The following is a 12,574-nucleotide window of genomic DNA, read 5'->3' on the forward strand; positions in this document are numbered from 1 at the left end:
CATTAACCAGTATTAATATATTTCAGGTGTATGAGATTTAGATAATAATAAAAGGAGTCTGAAATTCTAAATGACCAGTATGACCAGCCGAAGTAAATTTCAAGATAAAAATCGAGAAAAAGAAGTCTGAATTAATTAAGTCTGCTGTGTCAAGAAAAAAAAAAGAAACTGTGTGTTAATTAGAAGAGGTCGTTTCGATGCTTAATAATAAAATAACAATTGACAAAAAATATAATATTTATTAATGTATTTTCACTCCCCTTACACTTTTAAAAAATCCCCTTTTTTCCCTAAATTTGAACGGCTGAACCAGTTGCATCCCTGAAATTATGTTTAAGGTTTGATTACATTTTTATAATAAGAAGTGGCCGAAAATAGGTTCAAATACATTTTTTAATCATTTAACTGTTATTTGAAATATAGTACTTTCAAGGAAAATCCAAGATATTTACTTAAACTCTTCTATAAATTAATGTATGGGAAAAAGATTAAAGAAATGTAGAAAAGTGAGTGAAAAATTTATCCTATATTGACGTACGCAATTTCCACTGTTGCAAGTGTTGAAGGGGACATTTTTGCCTTGAATTAGATATCTTTTTTCTTTATATGGTGTTTAACAGAAGCTAGAATCTAATAAAAAATCAACAGATTTTTTTATTTTCCACGCCTACAGATTATAAATACGAAATTCTAGACAAAGCCTCAAATTTTTAAAAATTCTGAAATTTCTAAAATGGTTTTGTACGATAACCGTTTTATTTGTGTTTGCATGTCATCAACGATTTGTTTCAGGTAAAGATTTTTTAAATTCATATATTTATTTTATTCAGTGTGAATTTTATTACCATGTGGAATTGAATTTTATAAAAAATGTACGTTTTTACAGACACTTTCGTATTTTTTTATCTTGAGGGAAACCCAAAGACTGGTCAAAGCGTCGGTTTATTTGAAATTAAAAACTAAATAAATATGTATATATTGAACGTTATGACCAGAATAATTTTTTTTAAAACACCTACAGATGTTGGAGGGGACATTTGAATAGTAAAAACGGTGAAACGGCTCGGAGTTTTTTTTTGTTGGGTTGGAAATCGAAGCATAGTGTCAATTTGTCAAACCCCTGAAATATTAGTAGCATATTTTTCACGGAATTAAAATAATTTTTTTTTCAGAATGTTCAAACATCAAATTTCTAACTGGTGAAAAATATTATACAGGGATATTTTTGGGATTTGGTTTAGCTATTACGTTATATCTTTGTATGCTGGTTTCTGTGATGACTAAGATTTTGTTCCTATTTCAGTTTGTTTGTCGATAAATTTCCAAATAATATAACTTGTATTTTAAATGTGGGTTTTTTTTTAATCACAATAACAGGAAAATGACACTTTCGTGGAAGCGCCCATATATTGTAGCCTTCATAAATAAAACTTGGCATAATATTTTATATTTTAGGATATTAATTATACAATGTTCAAACAAATTATGGAAGACTTGCATTCCTACGTATCTAAGGTAAAAGATGGTTCAATGAAAATTCTGCCATCCGAAATACCGACCGCAATTTTGTTGGCTGGTAAATGACACTTATCTATCTCATTATTTATATATAGTTTAATACATTTGACTTAATTACGAATTATTAATAATTGTTAGGTGTCAATGTTCCTGATCACGTCATGCTTTTTGATAAAGTAGTGTCGACTCTTGAAAGTGTCACTCCTTATATAGCGACTGTGAGCTCGAAGAATTGTAATAACATGAAAAACATGGTTGAAGAAAGCATTTATCAATTGATCAATGCAGAAACAAAGGTTAGTCTTAATTCTTCATTACATAAGGAAATTAAAGTGGTGAATAACAATTCGATATTTTCAGAAAGAAATCAAAATTAAAAGCTTCATGTATGTTTAAAGTTTTAAAAAATGTTAATAAACCTAATTTCTAACTTAGCCTTCTTATGTAATACGATATATGAAAGAGCGTATTAGAAAAAAGTATGCTTCTAACTATCAAATATTATTGACTTTTTAGAGACAAATATATAACAGTGAAATAAGGATGAAGAAAATTAAAGTCATGAAAACCAACATCTTACTTTGTTCCTTATTCAGGGTGGCTGTTGGACCGGGAAACCGGGAATTTTTTCAGACCGGGAAATGACAGTGAACTTTTTTTCACCGGGAAATTTACAAATTTTGAGAAGAGAAATCTGTCCACGTTCGATTTCAACAGTTTTTAAATAATTAGTTCAATTTTATATTTTTCAGTTATGCTATTGTTTAGCTTACAATGCGTCATTCAAAATTTCTTTATTTTAAAAATTTTTCATTTGAAATGTTTATTTATAAGCTTACATTATTAATTTGAAGAATTTTTAAATGCTTTCTTAAATACTTGAACAAATAAGAAATAAAAGCCTTTGATGTTGAAAATTTTTGATAAAAAACATTTTTATTTAATAAATGAATACATTTTTTTAATTTATCTGTACTTTAAATAATAAAAAGTGAACAAAAGCGATTTTAAACCAGTTCAAAATTTTTAAATTTTCAGATTTTAACGTTAAAACTTAAACGGTTCCTATTTGAAAGTCTTAGTCATTAAACAAGTGTGAACGTGTGACTGAAAGTTTATAAACCATTTTCAACTTAAAAATAACTTCATTATAATAATAATAATATATTTTTAATTAAAGGATTTTATTAAATTAAAAATATTGTTTTAGTCTAAAATATTCCATTTTTAACCCATTAAATTTGAAATTTTTAATTAAAAAAAAATTAATTATTGGATATTTAGAAATATTTGAGTTTTTATTTAAGACAAGTCAATTGAAACCAAATATTTAAAAGTAAAGAATCTTCAACTGAATTGTTTGACACAGAAAGCCTGGAATCATTAGAATTTCGAAAAATGCTTAATTTTTAAGTGGAATTTCTAAATTTGGATGTATAATTTACAAATTAACATTTGTAGAAAAAATTTGAGAAAAATTATTTTTAATTTTGCTATGAATGTTAAGAAAATGTTTTTATTTTTTTTTTGTTGAAGTCTTTCACAATTCTTGAAAAGAATCTAATTTTTTGTTTAAAATCTGCGGAAATCTACATTCTGTTTTATATTATGCTATCATTTCAAGTTTTACATTAAATTTGAATCTTTACAAAACTTCTACATATCTCTTAAAATTACTCAAATTTCGCCTACAAATAAGAAATGTTCAATTCTTATTTATACATTCGAATTGTAAAGAAATTTTCTAAAATTTGCAGGATTTTCTGAAAATTGTAGAAAAAATTCGATTCATTTTGATAGATATTTAAAAGTTATGAAAAAAATTCCAAAATAATTTTGAATTTAAAACAAATTTAAAACATCTTCTAGATTTCTGAAGATTTTGAAATACAATTTTGAAGCTTTCCAAGGATTTTTAAACTATTGAAAAAGAAAATAATTGAATTTCTAATTTAAGAAGTGTTCCGTTAAAATTTGTTCAATTTTTCAATATTTGTTGTTTCTAGTTTAAAATTCCTTAAAATTATATAATTTAAAAAATTTTAAAGTTCATTGATTGATTTTTTAATTTAGAGCATTGAAAATGATAACGTGGATTTATATTTTTTTATGTTGAAAAATGTTACTACCTTCAATTTTATACGCGTAAATTATTGAGCATTTGAATACAACATTTGTTTATTAAAAACTTTTAAATGTCAATTTTAAAAGTTCAAAATTTAACAGTTACACTTTCAGTGCTTTCATTTGCAGCTCAGTTTTTATTACCTCAAATGGAAATTAAATTAGCTTTAATGTTCCATTTTTTTAATTTCATTGACTGTGAAAAATGTTTTCGAACCGGGAAATGACCGGGAATTTATTTGGTCGATTAAATCGGCCACTCTGTTATTCTTTCCCAATCTTACCAATTTATTTATTTTGTTTGATGCGCAAATTTGCTACCACGAAAGACACCATAAAAAGAGAAAATTTATGGAAATCTTATTTATGAAAAGGGTGAATAATCGTGCGATTAATTTTAGTTAAAATCTTTCTAAATATAACAAAACTTTTGATATTTATCCAAATTTTGTAGTGGCATTCCGGTTTCTCTAAATTTGTAGTGCCTTTAAAAAAAATTTACTTCTCAAATTTTCTCAAGATATCCCTCTGAAAATATTTACCATTTCAGGACGATCCAATTATAAAGAAGACTCATTGCACTTTTCGTGCTTTGAGTTGCTGGTATCAAGAATCGAACAAAGAAAATACACCACTCGTTATAATTGTACGTGATTTTGAAAACTTTTCTGCCAAAGCACTACACGATTTCGTCTATAATTTAAGGTAGATCGACTAATTTGTTTAGAGCTCCATATGAAAAAAAAATATATATATATATATATTTAATTATTTACACAGTGACTTTTTTACCCATTCAGTATATACTCTACAATGAAAATAGTTTTAATCTTCGGTATTGCAACAAGTTTGCATGTCGTGCATAGAACCCTGTCCTACGACGTTACATCAAAACTTCGAGTAAAAGTATGTAAATATATTCAAAGCGCTCCGCAGAAGATTAATAAGTCTCTAATTGAACCTCTGACTATGATTTTAGGTGTTTTCCACACAAACACAATTGCAAAGTTTATCGGATGCTTTGGAAGGAATTATTTTCTCACATAAAATACCGTTTAAACTAACAGGAAATGCGTTTAATTTGCTTCAGGATATATTTCTCTTTTATGACTTATCGGTTGATGGATTTATGCAAGCTTACAAGGTATATTTTAAATTAAGGATATGTTCAGGCCTGGGACTCAATAGACTATTGACAATATTTTACACTTTTTTTTAGCGATAATACTATTTTGCTAATAATTCGAAAAAATGACACTAAAGACACTATTTTCTCACAATTACTGATTTTGGGCCATACATAATCAACAAATATAAAAGATCTAAGCAAATTGTTGAATTTTTAGGCCAAATAAACACATTAAAAAAAGGTGAATTTTCTATAGATAATTATGATTTATTTTTGAAATGTTAAATTTTCAACAAAATAAATCAATTTGGAGCCAAAGAATAAAGTTTGTAACCATAAAAGATTAGTTTATGAACAAAAACTTAATAGTTGAGTTTTCAACCAAAAAAATTTCCCAACAAAAAAGTTAGATTTTCTTATTGGATACGAAGACTGTGAAGCGTGCGATAAATAAATACGAATTTTCATAATTTATGGATTTTTATTTTTTAAATTTGAATTTTAGATTTTTATTTTTAAGCGTACATTTTTAATATAAAGAATTTTTAAATGCAGTCTTCGAAAACTTGAAAAAATAAAAGTTAAAAGCTTTTGAAATTGAAATTTTGTAATAAAAGAATATTTTTACTTGATCAACTATAAATATAAATTGATTATATTGAAAATTGAACTTTACTTGAAGTATCCAAAAGTCAAAATTTAAGAATTTTCAGAGTTCAGCTTTAAGAATTAAACTGGTTCAATTCAAAAGCCGTAGTCGTAAAACATGTAATTAATTTGAAACTGGATTGTTTAAAATAGAAAGCCTTGAATATTTGAAATTTTTAGGAGTTTTTAAACTTTCAACGTAACGATTTTAATTGTTGTATTTGAAAAATGCTTAATTTGTAAGTTAAATTTTTAAATTTTTATCTGTAAGTAATAAATGAACACTTATTATTTTTAGAACAATTCGAGTAATTTTTAGAGATATTTAGAGGTTTTGAAGAGATTAAACGAAGCGTGTGTTCCGAGAAAATTCGGCTATTCGTACCAAAATTCCAGTGCAAATAGGCATGGTTTAATTTAAACAATTTGTAGATTTTCGCAGATTTTGAACAAAAAACGCAGAAGCTTTTAAGAACTGTGAAATGCTTTAAAAGAATAAAAAAATTTTCTTAACATTGCTCGGAAAATAGAAAATGATATTTTATTTTGAAAAAATATCTGAAAAACAGGTATATTTTTCAAGACATTCAAATACATTTTTGAGGATTTTTAAGGATATCTAAGCTATTTAAAATCAAAATAATTCAACTTCCAATGTAAAAATTGTTTAGTTTAAATAAATTCAATGGTTTAAGTTTTAATGTTTCTAGCTTAAATACTATAATTTTGAAAAAAATTTAATTTATAGGTTGATTTTTCAATTTGGAGCATTTTATAGATTTAAATTATTGATCATTTGAACACAAATTTTTTTAATTAATAAACTTTTAAATTTAAATTTTAAGAGTTTAAAAATTAAGAGTTCTATTTTGAGTGCTTTAATTTGCAGTTCATTTTTAATTAATTCAAATGTTAAAATATTAGTTTTAAAGTACGACTTTTTTAAATTTGATTGGCCGTGAAAAATGTTTGCGAACCGGGGAAAAACCAGGAATTTTTTTCTTCGGTTAAAACCGCCACCTTGATTTTAAATAAACATTGAAAACTTTAGAAAAATTTTAATTTTGCTTAAAAAATCAAATTAATTTTCCAGTTTACTCTTTCTGGTATCGGGCTACAGAAAAGTTTAATATTTGAAGAATTGTATGACACTACTTTGTCAAATTTTTTTATATTTTTGATCTCTGAAGTGAGACCGAGGCCTGCATTTGTTGAGCTTTACGAGTTTCAAGTTCTTTCACAAATATTTAATTTGACAGATTTGCTTGGCCCTACACTTTTTTGACAACAATTGGGCTTCTCTCTGTTGCAATTCAAGTGACATCGAAGAGAAGATAGATAATTTAATGCTCTCAGACATTCAGGAATTTAAGAAATTACCTTCAATAGCCCACTACTTCAAAGGGAAAGAAGAATTGAATCCAAAGGAGTTTAAAGTATTAGCAAAAAATCGGTCGTAATTGGAATTGATTGATACTGTTTAGTATTATTAATAATGGACACTATTTTTTTGTTTAGAAATTTCTCGTCGATCGCACAAAAACGTTTCAAATATATATGCACGAATTTCTGTCAGTGCTTAAATGCTTGCATGCTTTTGTTGCTACTCTGACAAGTGCTCCGTTAGGAAAAAAAGTGAGTCTTTCTGAAATAGATTCTTACCTATTAAAAAAATTGATATTTTAGTGAGAATTATTCTTTCAATTTCATTCTAGTTTCGAGAAATATACGGGAAAGCTGTTAGCTCAAATTTAACGGATTCGGAAGAATACAAGAGTGCACTACAACTTTTAAAATACCTGGCTAAAGAAGAGCTCCTCTTGAAACTCACTGAAGTTATAGAAGTTGCTAAAGACAATGAAAAGTTCTTACCTCAGGGTTTTAAGAAGAATTTAGAGAAGAACTTCAAAATAATACAAAATGCTAGTTTAGAAATTCCTTCTCCAGTTAAATCAAGAAAGACTGATTCAGAAGAGACGTCACCAAAATCTGAAGTGAATAAAGTAGGGGAGAGACTCAAGCGTATGGCATTTGTAGAGGTTCGTCAAAAACTGACTAGCAAAACTGATTAATTCTCAAGTTTTGAGCTCTTTTTTTTATTTTTTACGTGCATTTTTAAGGATCTGCGTAGCAAGGCACGGAAGACTTCACATTCGCCGTACAAAGAAGCACAGGAAAATTTGATAGATTATCTGGACAGAGACATATTTTCTGTTTATCTGAAGAATCCTAGAAAATACGTGGGACATGACATTTTCTGTTTCCATGATAGCAATTTGGTGAAACGACAGATTAAAGGTTCTCTCCGAGCTGCAGTTCATACCGCATTGAATGATCCCAGATTTTATCTCAAGGTATATTTTTACTTTAAATTATTTTTACGGTGCTCGGGAATTAAGTTTTTGTTATTTATTTGGAAAATTACAGGCTTGAATGCATGCAATTTAAAAGTGTGAAAACTTTTAAGAATTGTAATTTTATACTCTTGAGATTTAAAATTGTTTTCTTTTGAATCTTTAGATAAATAAATGTCGAAATAACTATATCTTGAAGAAATTTAAAAAGGAAAAATTCAGTTTTCGAAAAAGGGAGGAAGATAAGTACTTGTTACTAACGTTTCATTTCTGTAGGAACCTTCAAAGAGTAATTTCCCCTTATTAACTTTTAATTTTCAACCGATTCCCCAAACTAAACAGCAGTGCTAAAAAATAAAAAGCATGCTAAGGGGCGTATTAAAAAAAAAATCAACATGAATTATTTTTATTCACTCAATGACAAGTTTCCAAATATTCTCAAACTAATTTTGGATTGTTTGAATAGTTGCAAAATGTTCAACAAAAAATGTTCCTCTAATAGAATTCATTAACTGAGTTATTAATTTCAGAAAACAATAGCTTGTCACAAAACAAAATATTACTGTGTGATTGCCTAAAAGTTTTAGTTTAAACATTTTAAAATGAGTTAAAAATTATTGGAAATTTATGAATTATCGAAGAAAAATAATTCATGTCGAAAGAATTGTTAAAATATCACTTTTAGCATCATTTTGACGTAAAACTGTTATTTTACAGTTTTTGGACATAGTACAGGGACTATGGATGTCGACAAAATAAAAGGTTATGGCGTGGAAATTATTCTTGGAAAATTCCTCAAGAAGTGAGCGAGCTTTTCCCTTGTAAAATCCCATGTTAATTTCCACCCAGAGAAATGTTTCTTGACCCAAATAGCAATTTCCTCTTATATTTAAAGATAAGAAGATTTTCAATTTTCCCCAATAGAATCTTTTCGTAACAAAAATGATCCCTTTGCCTCATTTAGCCTTAGTCTAATGATTCCGTTTGTGTGAAAAAGAAATACACGCGATTCAAAATGAAACAGGCAACTTTCTCTCTGAGTCTACACATTGAGAATTCGTCTTTTTTTAATTCGAATTTTACATAACCAACCCGGTATTAAGCGTTGAAGTAAGAAGAATTAAGAGTTTTCATTACTATGAATACGCTATTTTTTCCTCCGTCTAAAAATCTCCGGACCGGAAATGAAAATTTGCAAATCCTGTTCCTCTCAATCGACATACACAGCCGTGCGAAAGTTTTAGGCCACCTCTTTTTTTATTACTGAATAAATTCTCTTAGTTTTAATTATACCTGGGCTCATTTTGAAGCTATTTTTTTATTATATCACAACAGTTACGAGTATAAACTGTAACAAATTTATTTTCGAATTGCAAGAACTTGAAGTTGTGATAAAAAAGTTGGAAACATTTTAAAACATCTTATCTGTAGGAAAATCAGAATAAAAAACTAGACAAATTAGATTCACCCTGGGCTTATTTTATACAGAATTTCGAAAACAATCAACCTTTTAATAAGAAATTTTTTGGCTCTGGTATAATTAAAACTAAAAGAATTTATTCAGTATTATAACTTATACATTCGGAAAATATTCAATTTTGTATTTTAATAATTTATTTAAACTTCTTAAAAAATTCATTACAGACAATATCTAATTGAATATTGTATATTAAAATAATTTTAAATCTGGAGAGGCAGACTCGAAAAATAAGAAAGAATAAAGTTAAAAAATTCACGAAATTGAAACGGATTTTCAAGCTTGATCCCCCTGGTGGACCGGAAGAACCGAATGGAGCCTCTACAAAGTACCCGTAAAGACCCCATTCGGTTCCTTTTTAAAAAACTAAACAATAAACAGCAAAATCAACTTTTAAATGGTTGAAATTCGGATTCTACGTTAAAATTTGCATTAGAAACTCACGGATTAATCGCAACACTTTTTCTTCAAGGGCGCCTTCAAGGGCATCTTCTTTTAGTAGCAGATAATAAGCGTTCCGTCGGTAACTTTAAGAATTTTGTCTGGATGCTAGCGCCACATAGTGGAAACCTCAGACAACAACACTGCGATGCAAGAGAGAGAATTTTATTTTTAAACTTCGCGCGCAACATACTACTTGAGCTATTATGGATGCGCTTGAAGTCACCTTCAGCAGAAGTTAATGACATTTTTTGAAATTTTTAACGCTGCAAAATAAAAGTATTGCCATTACTCCGTGAGTTTCTAATAGAAAATTTAACGTAGAATCCGCATTTCAACAGTTTAAAAGTTGATCTTGCTGTTTTTTTTAGTCTTTTAAAAAGGAACCGAATGGAAACCCAATGGGGTCTGTACGGGTACTTTGTAGAGGCTCCATTCGGTTCCTTCGGTCCGCCAGGGGACCACTGTCAATAAAAAAGATTGAAGAAAAAGTTATAATCATCATCAAGTATTTATCGGTTTTATTCTTCAATAATTTTTTCAGCATTCCGAGCGAAAATAATGAAAACAGGTTCTAAATAAAAATATTATTTTAGGTACAAATATATCAACATAACCTCAAATCTGAAAAAAGTTACTGCTAATTTGTCATTTAAAGCTGATATAAATCAAATTTCGCATTGAAATGTCGATAGTTAATATTAAATTTTAAATGTTTATGAGGGGAAAAAATTGAAGAATCTAGTATTTAGTCAACAAGAGTTTTTAAATTCGAATTTTGCAAACAAAATGCAATAATTGAAACTGAAGTTTTATTTTCCACCTCTTTTCGGCAAAATACAAGGTGTGCTGCATGTAAAATTCTTTCTCCTTCTATGAAGTTTCTCCGTGTCGGTGTGGATTTTGTGAAATCACAAATTTTAGTTATTGTTACTTTTATTTTTAAGGTTCATAACTTATTTTCAATGTTTTTACATGAGTCTTATGAGACATCTACCTACTGTCGCCGGCCATATTGCTTTTGCCGCTAGTGGTGGCCTCAAGATTTCAAATCCTAATATTCCACGTGCAGGAATTAAAACAATTTATTACACATATTTTGCGAACTGATTAGAATGAAATAAATCAACTTAAAATGCAATTACTTTTGCGGAATACAAAACGTCTCTGTGATGTGTGTCTACCGGTACAATTAAAAGGAATTAAATATATTGAAAACACGTTCTCTTTTGGGTAATAGGAAATTATGCGGCGGTCGCTATGAAAGTAGAAATGAATTAGCTGAAATCAAAAGATATTAGTTTTTCTCTATTCGACGCTTATTACCGGGAAAACTCGAAAGTCGATTTTTCGCACCACCCTAGTGATAATTTATTTTTGCAGTGTGATTGCTGCCATGTGAGTAACGACGGCGAAATTCTGAGTACAATGCCAGATCTCAGTATAATTTATAAACTGCACTTAGAGAACAGGAAGTTGATTAATATGTACGACTGGTTACAGGTAATGATCCACCCTCGTGTTTATACATTAATGTTTCGAATACTTAAGCCGGTCACATTTCATGATTCCAACAGCGATTCTGAATGATTTATGCTCTTCATTACGATCGTAACATCTCCCTCCCCGATACATACGATGCATACATATTCAGTCAGAGTCCAACTTTGATCAGTGATGAATTGAAATATGTCGTGTGTCGTAGACCTAAAGACAATTTAATTGTTTCAGTCATTCCTGTCGTTCGTCGACCCCAGCGAAACTGAAGAACAACGGGAAGTAGATCCAGCGATAAAGTATCCTTTCAAATTATACTCGCAAAGAAAACACTTTTATCAATTATTTCAACAAATTATTTGCACACTTCAACTCTAGCTCAGGAATTTTCCTTAATGAAAGTTTATCTTAGCGCCCGATTCTCGCAGGCAGTTGCAGAATTGCAGTTCCTCGGGTACATAAAAGGATCTAAAAGGAAGACAGATCATGTTAAACGGCTTACTTGATTTAATTAATGATTTAAAATGTGATATATAACAAGTCATTTACACAATAAATTGATTTTTACTTTTTTTAGATGGGTAGTAGTCATTCCAGTCCCCTAAAAACATTTTTTATTTGGCCATCATTAAATGATGTTATCAATGGCTGGTAACAGGTGGGGGGGGGGGGGCAGAATTAAAGTTACAAAGTTAGATAACGTTTGGAACGTTTTCTGATGATAAATTTTTAAAAAGTTTTCGAACTTTTTTAGATGTGCAAAATTTGATTTTTACCGGTTTTTCGTATCTATCGTTGTTTCCAAGAAAAAGTAGAAATTTCAGTTCTAAGAAAAAAGAATTCTCCTGGCTAAAAAAAAGTTATTTAGCAAGCATGAAACTAACAAGATATCTTCATTATCAAAGTGAAAGTTCAACAACAACAAAATTGGCAAAAAATTTAAAGGTGAGTTCTTTGAGAAAATTGATTTTTAATATTTTCAGAAAAACCGCTGCCGATGAACGCTTTTAGAAAGAAGAAAATTATAAATATCTTAATTAGATCAAAAGTTGTAGAGGTTTAAAAAAATAATAATAAAGGGGGCCCTGTCTGATTTGAAATGGTTTCGGTCCCTGAATTCTCCTCTTTTCTTCTGTTTTCGTAAACTTTAATCTTTCTCGCATTTTCACTTAAATGTGAACTGCATTAATAGAACCCAATACAATATAATTCAACTATTTTAGGTTAAAAGTTAATTTTTTTGGTTGAAAAGTCTACTACCAGGTGTATACATATGAAACCGGAATTGCCATCTAGCGGCCAGTAGGCACACTTGTAGGCACTGTCGGAACTTACCATTTGTGCTAATTGGCGTATTGTCATCTGTCAACAATATCTAATACCAAA

At 28.8% G+C, this 12,574-nt stretch overlaps 2 protein-coding genes across 11 annotated transcripts in view; one reads left to right on the top strand and one right to left on the bottom strand.

Moving 5' to 3' along the window:
• The window catches only part of LOC117170554 (origin recognition complex subunit 3), a 14,027-nt gene extending 2,263 nt beyond the window's left edge, over positions 1–11,764 (top strand). For 2 of the 4 annotated variants that reach the window (XM_033357378.1, XM_033357379.1), the window contains 12 exons: positions 1,456–1,576; positions 1,657–1,814; positions 4,193–4,347; positions 4,443–4,548; positions 4,622–4,786; positions 6,679–6,855; positions 6,938–7,054; positions 7,135–7,458; positions 7,540–7,773; positions 11,075–11,194; positions 11,423–11,487; positions 11,601–11,764. In XM_033357378.1, coding sequence (XP_033213269.1) covers positions 1,456–1,576; positions 1,657–1,814; positions 4,193–4,347; positions 4,443–4,548; positions 4,622–4,786; positions 6,679–6,855; positions 6,938–7,054; positions 7,135–7,458; positions 7,540–7,773; positions 11,075–11,194; positions 11,423–11,487; positions 11,601–11,694 — 1,836 coding nt within the window. In that variant the 3' untranslated portion in view covers positions 11,695–11,764. The remainder of the gene's footprint in view (positions 1–1,455; positions 1,577–1,656; positions 1,815–4,192; positions 4,348–4,442; positions 4,549–4,621; positions 4,787–6,678; positions 6,856–6,937; positions 7,055–7,134; positions 7,459–7,539; positions 7,774–11,074; positions 11,195–11,422; positions 11,488–11,600) is intronic. The other 2 variants (XM_033357380.1, XM_033357381.1) reach the window with 2 other exon arrangements.
• Positions 1–12,574, bottom strand: part of LOC117170553 (fasciclin-1) — a 492,646-nt gene that overhangs the window by 132,096 nt on the left and 347,976 nt on the right. The gene's annotated exons all lie outside the window — the stretch shown is intronic.

The sequence above is a fragment of the Belonocnema kinseyi genome, chromosome 4, assembly GCF_010883055.1.
Source record: "Belonocnema kinseyi isolate 2016_QV_RU_SX_M_011 chromosome 4, B_treatae_v1, whole genome shotgun sequence".
Classification (NCBI taxonomy): Eukaryota; Metazoa; Arthropoda; class Insecta; order Hymenoptera; family Cynipidae; genus Belonocnema; species Belonocnema kinseyi.